The following is a 15,300-nucleotide window of genomic DNA, read 5'->3' as shown; positions in this document are numbered from 1 at the left end:
ACCCAGAAAAGATCAATTTCACACCTCAGATCCCTGCTGATAGAAGACACCTGTTCTCAAAACCCAGCTACAATGCATAAATAGGTATAATGATTTTTGAATTTGAAAGTTCCATTTTACATAATTCAAACAAGGTCTGGTTTTTTGCTTCTGAAAAATCCTCACACATGTTGAAGAGAGAGAAAGTCATGCGAGGGAATAGGTGGGGGAGGACAGGTGGACTCATACTGTTAGAACCTGAGAACACCTAAAAAACCTTTTCCCCAGACTGATGACTGAATGCAGTACAGCACTGGTGCAGGTGATTGCCAGCTGAAAATGCAAACCCCTTCCCTCTTCCTTCTGACCTGGAAGATCTGGACCAGCCAGAAGGAAGCAGCCAGATCTTTGTCTTTTTGCTTTGTCATGAGTTTCCACTCAAATAGACTTCAAGAATCTTGACACCTTCTGCTAATAACACTAAGTTGTGGGTCCAGGACATAGCTATTAGCTAACAACGGTGTTGAAGACCAATGATGAGAGCCGGCTGGGTGTGGTCTAACAGAGGCGGTATTAAATCCCATTGTGGATCTTAAGGTTCTATCGTTGGCTCACTTACTGGTGGATGATTTGACATTGAACTTTAACAGTCGTCAGCCCTGATCTTTCTAGCTGGAAGACATTATGATAATGTCCGTATCCTAGGAAGGAGATCACACAGCAGTTACCTAAGAAACAATCACGGCTTGCCGTCCTGAGGGTATAATAAGAACACATTGGCAAATGATTTGAATGAACTCCTGAATAAGATTACTTTATATATAGCAAATTGTAAAACTAGGTTGATGTCTGAACTTAACCCTAAGTCGTAAATAAGTCCCTCAAGTAGTCTTGTCATTTGTTTTTTCTGATTTCTTACATAGTGCTTGAAATGTTTAAATGAGATCAATCACGAACCACGAAGAAAGCGCCCGACATTGCATAGCTGGTTTTGGGAGGTGCATGGGTAACTTTAGAAACTGCACATTAGAAGCAATTCGATGAAAATGAGAAGTCATAATCAAATTTTCTAAATGTTGGCATTAACTTGAATTTATCCAAAGACTATCCCTCCCTCTAAATATATTTCCCAGAGCTAAGAAGGTCGAGTAGCTCTCCTGGAACAGGGGGTCATGCACCAGCACGTTGATACCAGAAATCAAATCAGAGGGTTCCAGGAACTTCTTTCACAGACTTGGGCCTGATTTTCCCAGCTGACGTCCACAGCATTTTGTCTTGACTCACAGCCAACACATTCTGATACCTCAGCCCTGTGCAAAGCTCCGCACCTCTGTGCTCTTTGATCTCCAGCAAGTGAGCTAATCAACCTTTGTCTCCATTCCGTCATCTTTAAAACAGGGGTAATAATAACGGCCATGCCACAAGGCTGTTGCAAGATTTACTCCAGTGTAGCGCTTAGCAAGCTGTCGGCCATAAAATGGGAGCCTCATAATCTTACCTATTATAATAACAATTATTATAATTATTGTAATTCTCATTATGAGGTAGATTATCGTCCCTCCTAGCTACTAGTAAGGTTTTGCATCTCTACCCAAGAATTATGACTTTGCACATTGTTCTTACTGGAAGGAAGGAAGAAAGGAAGGAAGGAAAAGAAAGAAACAATGAATGAAAATAGAAGGCGAGCCCTTGAGAGAGAGGAAGCTTGTATACTATACGATAACATGACTAAGGTAGTCTACTCCTGCAGTTCTTCCTGTTTATGATTTCAGCCACTCTCCCCTTATTTCCTTCCTCTATGCTCCAGACAGGTAATTATGCTTCTCGAGAAGGCGGTTGACCTTCCTGGACAATGAAAGAGTCTTGATTGGGATAAAAGATTGGGTGTAAAGGATAATTTTCCTGTGGTGGATTCTGAGGAGCACCATTCACTTTTAAATACCCAGGAGCCAAGAAAAGAGAAAGTTAGAGGTTTTGAAGCTGACCCAAAGGCTTACAGTCCATTCCTTGGAGAAAGCAACACAGTGTGAAAGCCAGCTACAACACTAATCAAACACATTTGAAAATTACCACAAAAAACCTGGGATATAAAAGTGCGATAGAGAGAAGCTAAAAAGAAGAAAAAAACTCGGCTCCAGATTTAGCCTGGGAGGGCGAGTTGAGAGAAGAGTTTGGTGACATCAGATCGGAGACCCTGCTGAAAATACCTCAGCAGGAACAAATGCTCATTCTCATAGTAGTTCTTGTCTTCAAATTTATCCCAGGATTTCTAGGACGAAAATCCTAGAAAATGACATTTCTAGGTAATGAATGACCCATGTATATTTAAAAAGGCAAATTGAGGAGTCTGAGTGGAAAGAGCTATCGGACTTTCATACTTTTTATGAATGATATTTCCCTCAACTCGTTCTTCTCGGTCTCCCCCGTCTCCGTATATGACAGCGCCACCCTTCCAGTGACTCAGGTCAGAAGCCCTGGAATGATTGTTCTCTCTTGGGGCACATCGAATCCATCAGGAAATTCACAAGTTGTCTGTCAAAATCTACCTAGAGTTTAAGCACTGTTCACCACCTCTATGACTCTGCTCCATCCAATTCATGAGCATCTCTACCCTAGACCATCCCTAAGTCTTACAGCTGGTGTCTATGCTTCTGCCATTGACTGGATTAAAATTAGGACCCATTCTGTCACTCCTTCACTCAAAACTCCGTGATGCTCTCCTTTCACTCAATATAAAAGTTAACAGTTTTTTCAGTGACCCACAAGGCTCCACAAGATCTTGCACTGTATCCCACCCAACATCCTTCACCTTGCCCTGGTCTAGACGTGCTTTTGCCTTAGGATCTCCTCCTCATTCCCTCTGCCCAGAATTTTCTTCCTGAGGACACTGCTTATATCCATCCCTCCCTTTCTTCAGGCCTTTCATCCATGTCACTGTCCGTAGCCACTTGCCCTCAATTTCAACTCCACACTCCACAAAAGCTACTTGCTAACCTATTTCCCATCCACCTTCTTGGATTTCATTGGTTTTTCAACATTTATTACTATCTAGGTCATCCTCTATGTATATATTTAACCTTATATTTATATTGTTTACTACTTATCTCTCCCACAGAAATATAAATGCCATAAGCATCAGAGTTGGGGTGAAGTTTTTATTGTTCTTTGGGGTTTAGGTTTTGTTGTGTTTGGTTTGGTTCAGTTCACTGTTCTGTTCTCAGTCCCTACAACACCTACTGCATAGCAGGTCCTCCACAAATAGTTTCTAAATAAAATGAATGACTAAATGATCTTAATTATATGGTTATTCCTTAAAATCCAGCTGCAGTAGCTTCCCTAGGGGCCATCAATTTGCCCCTTTGATATCTGTGTGTTTAGGGGGTGGATCTCTGAGTACCTGGAATGTATATGAGGATATTGTTCAGCTGGATGACACTTTTAAGAGGTATAAAGAAGTTCAAGAACATTATGAGGAAAAACCCCTGAAAAAAAACCAGAAAAATCCATAAACCACATTTCACCTATTTTATAATTTTGCCTCCTACAGCCTGCCTCTTCTTCCTTTTTCTAGGAAATGAGTAATGATCCATAACAGGGACCACTAAGATCTGACGCTTTTAGAGCTACCTTCCGAAAATGGGTTCCATATGGAGAGAGTCCTATGGTCTTACACCCGCCATTAATGCCCTCTGCAGAACCCAGAGTGCCAGAGAGAAGTGAGCGTAGATTGGGGCTCTTAAATTCTAGGCTATTTGTGGAAAAGCAGAACTCTGTTAATCACACCTGCCCCCTCTGCTCTCTCACTCTTTGACTGAGAAAACTTCATTCTTGCTTCTTCTGCCTGGAAGATGCCCATGGATCCTCAAAGAGTCTTTGCTGGGATAGGCCAGGTTTATTAGCCAGTAACAGTTAGGAGGTAGGCATGGAGATATGGTCAATTATCCTTGATTTGTCATCTTCAGAAATACTCTTGCAAAGCACATTTCGTCTTTTAGGGTAATATACTACAGAAAGGGAGAAAAAAAAATACGGGCTAGAGATGACAGTGCCTAGGGGCCAAAAGGAAGAAGTCACAGTCACAGATTATTTGTGGAACCATCAGATAGGGAACTGTTAGCTGAAGGTGCCACGCATTTATTCACATTTATCCTCCACATCCCTTTATTCAGTCTAGCCTCTGAATTACTCTGTCTCCAGAGTTAAGAGTAATGATAGGAAAGAATAATTAAAACAGCCTCATTCTAGAGCCCTTTCATTACTATTAACTTGGATTATCTTAATACGATTTTAGGTATGTATGTGTGATCTTTATAATTCAAATACTGGTAATGTAATGCTTGGAACTAGGGGAAGTAAAACAGTGAAATATCACTCATCAGAGAAATAATCTAAAACTTAGAAATAGGCAAAGGATGCTAATACTTTCAGTGCAGCACTGAATTTCTCTCAGTGTGCTTACTTCTTAGCTCTGAGGTGCAGGTGTCCATTTGTTGATTTTTATTGTGTAGATTCAAATAGCATCTATCCAGTGAAACAGAAAACCTAAATGTTTATTGTACTATAAGACACTAAACTGGTTTTATATCTAGCCTTCTAACTTATCCGTGTGTGTGTGTGTGTGTGTGTGTGTGTGTGTGTATAACTGGCTTCTCAAATGCTCTTTGGACTAATTTTAACATCTTACTGGTTCCCTCATTAACTAATGAGTCAAATAAATCCTTGACTTTTTTGTTCTACCTCTGTATGACAGTTACATTTTTAAGTTTTGAAATTATATTTTAATACTCCAAGACTTCATTAGCTCTCAAACACCATTCTCTGTTCTAGTGAACTTACCTAACGGGACCTAAGTTATTGGTAAATAATTTCACGCTTTCTTCAAAAACTGAAATATTACATCTGTCATTTGTCTCCTCTGTTGTTGTTTTTTTTTTTATAACCACATCACCCTGTCTCCCATCCATGTCATAACATAGTCAAATACTGTATTTTTAGTCCCAGTCCATACTTGGCCATGATGACTCTGTAACAAGTTATTTCTCAAAGTTAGCTCTGCCTTAAACAGTAGGCAAGTCGAAAAAAATATTCTATAGATCAGATTTTTTCTCTGTCCTTATTGGTCCGGAAGCAGATGTGTAAATCAAAATCTGATACAAGACTTTACACTAACCTCAAAAGAGCAAGAAATATTCTGAATGTCCTATTGGAGCATTAAATTAAATGAGAAATAATGGCAACAAAAGGTAACACCATCATTAAAGGTTATGCTGCAAAAAGTTATAAGAGGAAAAAACTTAAATAGAATAGTCACAGAAAATACATTTTTAAAACAATTATTGCTCTGCATTTGCTACTGTGTCTTTAATGTGACACTTCCTAACAATGACAGCCAGTTTCTGAGCATTCTCAGACACAATTTCTTCTTAAGGAAATTTTTTTTCTTTTAGTTATGGTCAAGTTTTTCTTCATTATTCACATCTTCATTAAGGGGAAACCATCATAAAAGCAAAAAAAAAAAGTTTGTAAAGATGATTATATATGATTAGCATATTCTACAATTTGGTATTTTTTCTTGCTATCCTTTCATGGGACTTCATTGTTATTTTTAGCAATTTTATTCCAGAAGATGGATGAAAATACTGACGTTAAAGGAAAGTAAATAAATGAAATAAGAAAAATTGGTAAGTCTGCATGATAGAGTTTGAGAATGCTGTTTCTCCCACTTGCTGACTAAATAAATATCAGTGTTGGTTAATATAATTTTGAAAACTGCTGGTATTCTTTTTACATTGTCATCAGTAAATAATAGAGAATCTAGAGTCAAAAAGGGAAGAAAATATAAATGATACAAACTTCTCTTCCCAGTGAGATTTCCTATAATATGGTGTTTAATTTAAATCGAAAAAGGAAAACCCTGTTCATGTGAAAAGCCGATTATTTTTGGTAAAAATTTCTTAAAAACTCCAAAAATTAAGTTAGCCATTTAGTTCCAATTCACGTTCAAAATGGTCTCCTTCAGTTTTAAATTTATGAGTAGTTCTTATGAAGAAAACTAGTTTGTGACAGATCAGCCATCATTGATTTAGACACTTTTAAATATTAACTAGTATAAGCTATTTTTTTTTAATTGAGGTCAGATTTGGCCCAAGGTCACACTAATATATTGTTCACTGTCTACTAGTGACATTTGCTAAATATTACCTTGGGCTACATTTTTAGCATTCCTTCTGGCATGGTGAGACTAGATGTGATGTTTCTTGGCCAGAATAAAACACAAGGTCGATTCTGAAGAATAGAATACTATATATTTTTTTTCCATGCAACTTTGCAATTGCTTATCTATAGTATACAGGCAGTTCATTTTAAAGCATAGGACTTATGAACCACTACTAGCACGTGGTAAATCCTTCTCCTTACCGGATGCCTCCCTACATTGTCCCAGCCTCTATGACTACCTCCTGAGCCCTCAGCAAAATCCCTGAGGAAAAAAAAGCACAGCGGAGGTCAGAATTCTCCAGCTCCAACTGTAATAGGTTGTGGGAATTAATCTTCCCACTTTCTGGGGCGGGTGATCATTTTCATCAAGAAGAAAGACCCCCCTGCAGACCCCCACCCCAGAGAGTGTTAGAAAGGGAGATTGGGATATGCAAATCTACAAGACCTATTATTCAGTTCTATTATGAGTTAAGTAAGACTTTGTAGAACACCAAACAAGTATCCATTATTTATAAAAAGTACTTAGAAAAAAAATAACCCATCGGTGAGTATTTTGAACTGTCATGAGAACAATTTTGAAATGTCATGAGTTATGTTTAATTTATTTTTCTTCCTAAAGCCTTGAAAAAATAATAATAACCCACCTTGGCCTAAGAGCCGGCTCGGCTCTCCTAATCACCCTGTTGCATCCACTTACCCTGATTAAAGTCAATTAGTAAGTGAAAACATACTTGAATTTTGCTCTTCGAATGAAACCCAGGCTGTTTAAAATTCAAGCATTTTTCTCAACCAAACATGCGGATACTTACTAATTAAAATTAAATTTAAAAAATGTAAAAGCCATTAATAATCTCCAATACAAAGAAAACTGTCAACTTAAAAATTAGTAATATACAATTATAATTACTTTTCTTGGTATGGCTATCAATTCTCAGATACATGGCACAATAAAATATACTAAATGTGCATCTATGAGTTTATTTTAAGCTATGTTTTATCTAGAAAGGCACACCTAGAGGTGGGTTGACAATCCTGATTACAGGATTGTATTTATCAGTAACACAGATTATCTGAAATTTTGAAAATAATGCCCTCACTCCTTGATTTAAATATCCTCCAATACTAATAGGAGAAACTCCAGAGAAGCCCAGTAAGTACGCATTTCCTGCTGTATGCAGCTTTCTGTCTCTGTAAGTATCTAGGAAATGTTACCGTGCTGGAGCCTGGGCTGTGCTCCTTCAACTCTCTATTAAATAAGGTGACTGTCAATATCTGGGTTGAAGTTACGGAGCATGACTAGTTCTTTATATCTATAAGGAGTGCAATGAGCCATCCAAGCTCACTCAGCAGAGAGAACATTTACTAACAAAATGATTGTAGAGACCCATTGACTTGATGGATGTCTGGGATTGTGTAGCATTGAGGAGCCCCTGACAAAAATGGTAACAGATTTGAAAGCCTTTAACAGGCTCCTTTATCCATCCTAGCATGGTTTATTAGCATGACATAGGCTTCCTGTTTTTCTCTCTTTAATGATACTGTGCTATGAACCAACGAATGTTTTCATTTGGAAAATAAGAAAGCATTGACATGTTATCTGAACTGCGGTTTCTTTAGAGATGCCAAGGGAATAGATATGCTAATTTTGTGCTTTGAGGAATGTACAGGGTAAGGCCCATTACTTCACTGATTTCAATGGATACCAGGCCCAGGTAAGAAAAGGTTAATAGCACATACCTTGAAATATTTCACTGTGTGAAAGTTTTGACTTAGAACATGGAGAATTTCAGTGACCCTTCCATATACTTTTGACGGTGATTTTCATTACATTCTCCATGGTAACGTTTAACTCATCATTTGTTAATTAGAATACTTGAAGCAATTTACCTCAAGCTCTTGCTTGATACTTCATAAAAAAAGCAATTACTATGAAAAGTTACCACATAAATTTTGAAATACTCACAGAATCTTACACAAATAATGCTTTATCATAGAGGAATAAAAGACAGTCTTCTTCATACACACATAAATGTACAAAGACACAATCCATAGGGAAATCATCAGGAGTTTACAGCAAAAGTACCACCTGGAATGAGTATTCCTTGGCTTTAAAACTGGAACGAAACAACTCTCAACATTTGCAAAACATTCCTTTATTATTAGAAATAAATTATTTGTATAAAAATTGCATGCGTCAACCATTGCATTTATTTTTAGCACAACCCAGGGCTTCAGTCCGGTCAGCCATTACAAGAAACAGATTCATTGTCTTATACAAGTTGAACAAGGTGGGACAAGAATGGGAGTTCTCACAATCACAGAAAAATACTTACAAGAATAACATCAGACATGGTTTATTTCAACATCATTTTTTTTCACAAGCTAACATTAGTTTTCCTTTTGTGATTTTTTTTTTTAACTGCTTATGAGTAAGCAATACTTTAGCTTGACACTCATTGGTTGTACTGTATAAAATGGGTTTGGTTTTTTTTTCACTCTGTTATTGATACTTTTGGCTCATGGCTACTTTGTGTTCCTTACAAGATTGACTATTGATTTGATTGATTGTAGTCTACAGAGATCTCCAGGAGTGAGTTTTGGCGGTGTCATATTTATTGTTTAAGATCACGTACCAGATTTCTTCATATTGTAGCATTTCCCTGTTTCAGATTGAATGATTGCTGTAGCTGATATATGTTGTCTTAGTAGAGGAAGCTGTTAAGACAAATGAAGACAAATTAATAGTATATCAAAAATAAATTATTTTGCTAAAATGACTTTAAAATTAAATCCTATAGTGAGTATTTTTCTGATATTCCATAGGAATTCAGTGATCACAGGAATAATAATGCAGCAACAAGTTTAATCCATAAAACCACTAGTCTTACTTACAGTATTTAGCAGAAAACCAAAAATGGAAAAGTTCTAATCATAATAAATTCAGGTGAAATTCAGCTTACATGTGTGTTTTGACTAACAAAGATACATAGTATGAAAAATGAAAGAACGCATAAATTATCTATCCCACAAAAGACAAAAAAATTTTTTTTTTTTACAACCTTAAAGACCTCAATTCTTTGAGTCTGATTTGATAAGCAAAACCAGGCAAGTAATTGTAACTAGTTGTGCTTTGAAAATGAATATTTTCCATTTAAAAACAAATAATAGTTTTAATTTTTTAGTATTTATTTAGAGAGGGGGAGAGGAAGAGAGAGAGAAGAGAGAGGGGAGCAGAGAGAAAGAATCTTAAGCAGACTCCACACCAGGTGCAAAGCATGATGTGGGACTCGACCTCAAGACCCTGAGATCATGACCTGCGCTGAAATCAAGAGTCAGACCCTTAACTGACTGAGACACCCATGTGCCCCTTCAAAACAAATAATACTTTTAGACTTTAGAAGTGAACATAGTAAAACATGAAGAACATAGAATATTTGTAAACACGTGTATTGCTAATACATATTTATGCTTCAACTTCAACCAAAGGGTACAAATGAAGATGTTTAAAAACAAAGACTCAAAGAAGGAAATATACATTTAATTGTTCTGGTACCAACTCACTATAAAGTAAAACTTATTATTGTAAAATTATTAGAAAGATATGAATAACAAAATATTCTAAGTCAAATTCATACTCATGCTTTCATTTTCCGAGAATGTAAACTTAAATCCAAGTAATACCTTTGGTTTTTTTTTGGAAAAATGTGACAGAATAAATCTCTGTTCTAAAATTCAAATGTGATGTCCTGTTTTTCAGGGGAATTCTGGAGTGCATAATCATAAGAAGAAAAATATGAAAAAATTCAAAACATGTATGTATTTCACCACATAAATCCAATTCCGAATGAAACAGATTTTTAGGTAATTATCTAGTTTTTGGATGTTAAATAAGCAAATTATAAAGCTCTTCCTCTGGAGGCATAGGACTGGCAATCAGACTCATTCCATTTTAGTTCACGTCAACATCATAATTGACGGAACAAGTTCTTACCTGAGGCTGAGATCACATAAAGTTCACAATCACAAAAATAAATGCAGCAAGGCTAAGGAAGTGCTAATCAAGCATGTTTTTACTATTTTTGATTTCAGTGAATATTATGAGCCTCATGCCAAAAATAGCTGACTTATCTGCTTCTCTTATCTCCATTGTTCACACTTCTAGAAGGGTTATTACTGCGGCACACAGAAAGGAAGTAGGTTTTAGACCTGGTTTCGAACTACATTCTTTTCCCTACAAAATGAGTTTTAAAAAAGATCTGTGAACCAAGTCACTGGGCCTCAGTTTCATCGCTGGTCCCAAATCCACAACATTGGGGCTTTGTGAGAATGGAGGTGGCATAGGTTTGTGGGGGAGCAGCTGGGTCTGGCATAACAAATGTGGAATCCTATTTTCCTATTACCCCCTTCCGTAAAGCTAAACATCTGTGATGTTCAGTTTGGTGTGAAGTGAAACACAATGATTTTTATGCTTGTGTACTTTTTTTTTACGTTTTTAACAATTTCTAAATATATAATGCTCTCATATACTTCTAAATTCCCTGTAAGAAAACAAAATCTGTACTTCAACTAATTTTTCGAAGGACTTTCATATAGTCTTTAAAGAACGATGAAGAAAAATGGTCCTAAGAGTTAGAAGAACAACCCTTAAAATGAGGGTTCACTGGCCTGCTCTATTCAGTATCTTCAATAGTAGCTCAAAATGTAGGAAATATTTATCAAGTTTGTAGAGAGCTTGAGAGAAAAATTATGGTAGAAATAGAGGAACTAGAGCCAAAAAGACCTTGAAGAAGATGATATTCAGAAGACATTAATTTAACAGAAGGTGATTTGGATCGTTCCAACTTTGAGACTCTATAGCTAATTAAGGATTCATACTTCATTTTTTGAACTCTTCAAAGTTATCTCCAGGGAAAAAGATGGTAGAATTCTACTGAGAACTCTGACCATAATTTACAAAAGGAAAGTCATCTTAATTTTTCTAATGATTAGAAAAAGGGATGCAAGGCTACGGACAGAGATGATTTAGTCTACGGGAAAACAGTGATGAGGGACAAACTGTGAAAGGCAGAAGTCTTGCGGAAATCTTTATCCTGGACATTATTACAGAGCTAAATAGATCAGAGATGTACATGTGAGCTACTAGGGAGTTTTTACAGCAGCGATGAATATACTTAGGTGACAATCTGGTTTGGAATACAGCAATAGTGAATTGCCTTGTGGACACCACACTGTGTTCATAAGCGAGAGAACGCATTTCCACCCCCAGCAGCAGCTGTTTTCATGAATTATTCATGAACACTGCTTAAGGAATACCATGTTACAGCATTTGTTAATTGGGTACAGTTGATAAATTCATGCACATCAACTTTGTTTCTAACTCCCTTTCCACACACTTTTACGAAACAACACTTGACCTTTTTTAATGTGAAATGTAGTACTCTGCAAATTCAGTAATTAACACGGACTCACTGGTCTCCCTTCCAGCTTCACGTTACTTGTATTTATTCTGCGGAGATTTTGAAGCTTTCAAAGCTTAAATATGTGGCCAGAATTTCTGGCATTACCAAGTTATCTTTAAGATGAAAGTTTCTAACTGTAATGGACCTAGAGAGCTCCATGGCTGAGAAGGAAAAGCATGGCATGTACATCATAAATACGTGGCTAATTGGTCAAAAAAAAAAAAAAAATCCCAACAATGGAGTAGCAGCCGTAATTACTCAAATCCTTCACATATTAAAAAAGAAGAAAGAGGGATGCTAAAACAGTTTTTGAATTTTAAGTCTTTTCTTTTTTTTTTATAGTTTAATTTATTTCTCAGCATAACAGTATTCATTCTTTTTGCACAACACCCAGTGCTCCATGCAAAACGTGCCCTCCCTATTACCCACCATTTGTTCCCCTAACCTCCCACCCCTGACCCTTCAAAACCCTCAGGTTGTTTTTCAGAGTCCATAGTCTCTTATGGTTCGCCTCCCCTTCCATTTTCTTTTTTTTTTATAAACATATAATGTATTTTTATCCCCAGGTGTACAGGTCTGTGAATCGCCAGGTTTACACACTTCACAGCATTCACGATAGCACACACCCTCCCCAATGTCCATAACCCCCTCCCCCTCTCCCAATCCCACCTCCCCCCAGCAACCCCCAGTTTGTTGTCTTTCTCCGATTGACTTATTTCACTAAGCATGATACCCTCTAGTTCCATCCATGTCGTCGCAAATGACAAGATTTCATTTCTTTTGATGGTTGCATAGTATTCCATTGTGTATATATACCACCTCTTCTTTATCCATTCATCTGTTGATGGACATCTAGGTTCTTTCCATAGTTTGGCTATTGTAGACATTGCTGCTATAAACATTCCGGTGCACGTGCCCCTTCGGATCACTATGTTTGTATCTTTAGGGTAAATACCCAGTAGTGCAATTGCTGGGTCATAGGGTAGTTCTATTTTCAACATTTTGAGGAACCTCCATGCTGTTTTCCAGAGTGGTTGCACCAGCTTGCATTCCCACCAACAGTGTAGGAGGGTTCCCCTTTCTCCACATCCTCGCCAGCATCTGTCATTTCCTGACTTGTTCATTTTAGCCATTCTGACTGGTGTGAGGTGATATCTCATTGTGGTTTTGATTTGTATTTCCCTGATGCCGAGTGACGTGGAGCACTTTTTCATGTGTCTGTTGGCCATCTGGATGTCTTCTTTGCAGAAATGTCTGTTCATGTCCTCTGCCCATTTCTCGATTGGATTGTTTGTTCTTTGGGTGTTGAGTTTGCTAAGTTCCTTATAGATTTTGGATACTAGCCCTTTATCTGATGTGTCGTTTGCAAATATCTTCTCCCATTCTGTCAGTTGTCTTTTGGTTTTGTTAACTGTTTCCTTTGCTGTGCAAAAGCTTTTGATCTTGATGAAATCCCAATAGTTCATTTTTGCCCTTGCTTCCCTTGCCTTTGCCGTTGTTCCTAGGAAGATGTTGCTGCGTCTGAGGTCAAAGAGGTTGCTGCCTGCGTTCTCCTCAAGGATTTTGATGGATTCCTTTCTCACATTGAGGTCCTTCATCCATTTTGAGTCTATTTTCGTGTGTGGTGTAAGGAAGTGGTCCAATTTCATTTTTCTGCATGTGGCTGTCCAATTTTCCCAGCACCATTTATTGAAGAGGCTGTCTTTTTTCCATTGGACATTCTTTCCAGCTTTGTCGAAGATTAGTTGACCATAGAGTTGAGGGTCTATTTCTGGGCTCTCCATTCTGTTCCACTGATCTATGTGTCTGTTTTTGTGCCAGTACCATGCTGTCTTGATGATGACAGCTTTGTAATAGAGCTTGAAGTCTGGAATTGTGATGCCACCCACTTTGGCTTTCTTTTTCAATATTCCTTTGGCTATTCGAGGTCTTTTCTGGTTCCATATAAATTTTAGGATTATTTGTTCCATTTCTTTGAAAAAAATGGATGGTATTTTGATAGGGATTGCATTAAATGTGTAGATTGCTTTAGGTAGCATAGACATTTTCACAATATTTATTCTTCCAATCCAGGAGCATGGAACATTTTTCCATTTCTTTGTGTCTTCCTCAATTTCTTTCATGAGTACTTTATACTTTTCTGCGTATAGATTCTTAGCCTCTTTGGTTAGGTTTATTCCTAGGTATCTTATAGTTTGGGGTGCAATTGTAAATGGGATTGACTCCTTAATTTCTCTTTCTTCTGTCTTGTTGGTGTACAGAAATGCAACTAATTTCTGTGCATTGATTTCATATCCTGACACTTTACTGAATTCCTGTACAAGTTCTAGCAGTTTTGGAGTGGAGTCTTTTGGGTTTCCACATATAGCATCATATCATCTGCGAAGAGTGATAGTTTGACTTCTTCTTTGCCGATTTGGATGCCTTTAATTTCTTTTTGTTGTCTGATTGCTGAGGCTAGGACTTCTAGTACTATGTTGAATAGCAGTGGTGATAATGGACATCCCTGCCATGTTCCTGACCTTAGCAGAAAAGCTTTCAGTTTTTCTCCATTGAGAATGATATTTGCGGAGGGTTTTTCATAGATGGCTTTGATAATATTGAGGTATGTGCCCTCTATCCCTAGAGTCTGAAGAGTTTTGATCAGGAAGGGATGCTGTACTTTGTCAAATGCTTTTTCAGCATCTATTGAGAGTATCATATGGTTCTTGTTCTTTCTTTTATTAATGTATTGTATCACATTGATTGATTTGTGGATGTTGAACCAACCCTGCAGCCCTGGAATAAATCCCACTTGATCGTGGTGAATAATCCTTTTAATATACTGTTGAATCCTATTGGCCAGTATCTTGGCGAGAATTTTTGCATCTGTGTTCATCAAGGATATTGGTCTGTAGTTCTCTTTTTTGGTGGGATCCTTGTCTGGTTTTGGGATCAAGGTGATGCTGGCCTCATAAAATGAGTTTGGAAGTTTTCCTTCCATTTCTATTTTTTGGAACAGTTTCAGGAGAATAGGAATTAGTTCTTCTTTAAATGTTTGGTAGAATTCCCCTGGGAAGCCGTCTGGCCCTGGGCTTTTGTTTGTTTGGAGATTTTTGATGACTGTTTCAATCTCCTTACTGGTTATGGGCCTGTTCAGGTTTTCTAGTTCTTCCTGGTTCAGTTGTGATAGTTTATATGTCTCTAGGAATGCATCCATTTCTTCCAGATTGTCAAATTTGTTGGCGTAGAGTTGCTCATAGTATGTTCTTATAATAGTCTGTATTTCTTTGGTGTTAGTTGTGATCTCTCCTCTTTCATTCATGATTTTATTTATTTGGGTCTTTTTCTTTTCTTTTTGATGAGTCTGGCCAGGGGTTTATCAATCTTATTGATTCTTTCAAAGAACCAGCTCCTAGTTTCATTAATTCCTTCTCTGATCTTTATGATTTCTCTTCTCCTGCTGGGTTTAGGGTTTCTTTCTTGTTCTTTCTCCAGTTCCTTTACGTCTAGAGTTAGGTTGTGTACTTGAGACCTTTCTTGTTTCTTGAGAAAAGCTTGTACCACTATATATTTTCCTCTCAGGACTGCCTTTGCTGTGTCCCACAGATTTTGAACCGTTGTGTTTTCATTATCATTTGATTCCATGAATTTTTTCAGTTCTTCT

At 37.3% G+C, this 15,300-nt stretch overlaps 1 protein-coding gene across 3 annotated transcripts in view; it reads right to left on the bottom strand.

Annotated features, from left to right (window-relative positions):
• Positions 1-8,318: 8,318 nt before the first annotated feature.
• GRM8 (glutamate metabotropic receptor 8) overlaps positions 8,319-15,300 on the bottom strand; it is a 744,073-nt gene continuing 737,091 nt past the window's right edge. For all 3 annotated transcript variants that reach the window (XM_046019994.1, XM_046019996.1, XM_046019995.1), the window contains exon 11: positions 8,319-8,910. Coding sequence is in view for 1 of the 3 variants with exons in the window: in XM_046019996.1 (XP_045875952.1) it covers positions 8,861-8,910 (50 nt within the window). In the remaining 2 variants the exon portion in view is untranslated. The remainder of the gene's footprint in view (positions 8,911-15,300) is intronic.

The sequence above is a fragment of the Meles meles genome, chromosome 10, assembly GCF_922984935.1.
Source record: "Meles meles chromosome 10, mMelMel3.1 paternal haplotype, whole genome shotgun sequence".
Classification (NCBI taxonomy): domain Eukaryota; kingdom Metazoa; phylum Chordata; class Mammalia; order Carnivora; family Mustelidae; genus Meles; species Meles meles.
This window is presented reverse-complemented; position numbering and strand designations above follow the sequence as displayed.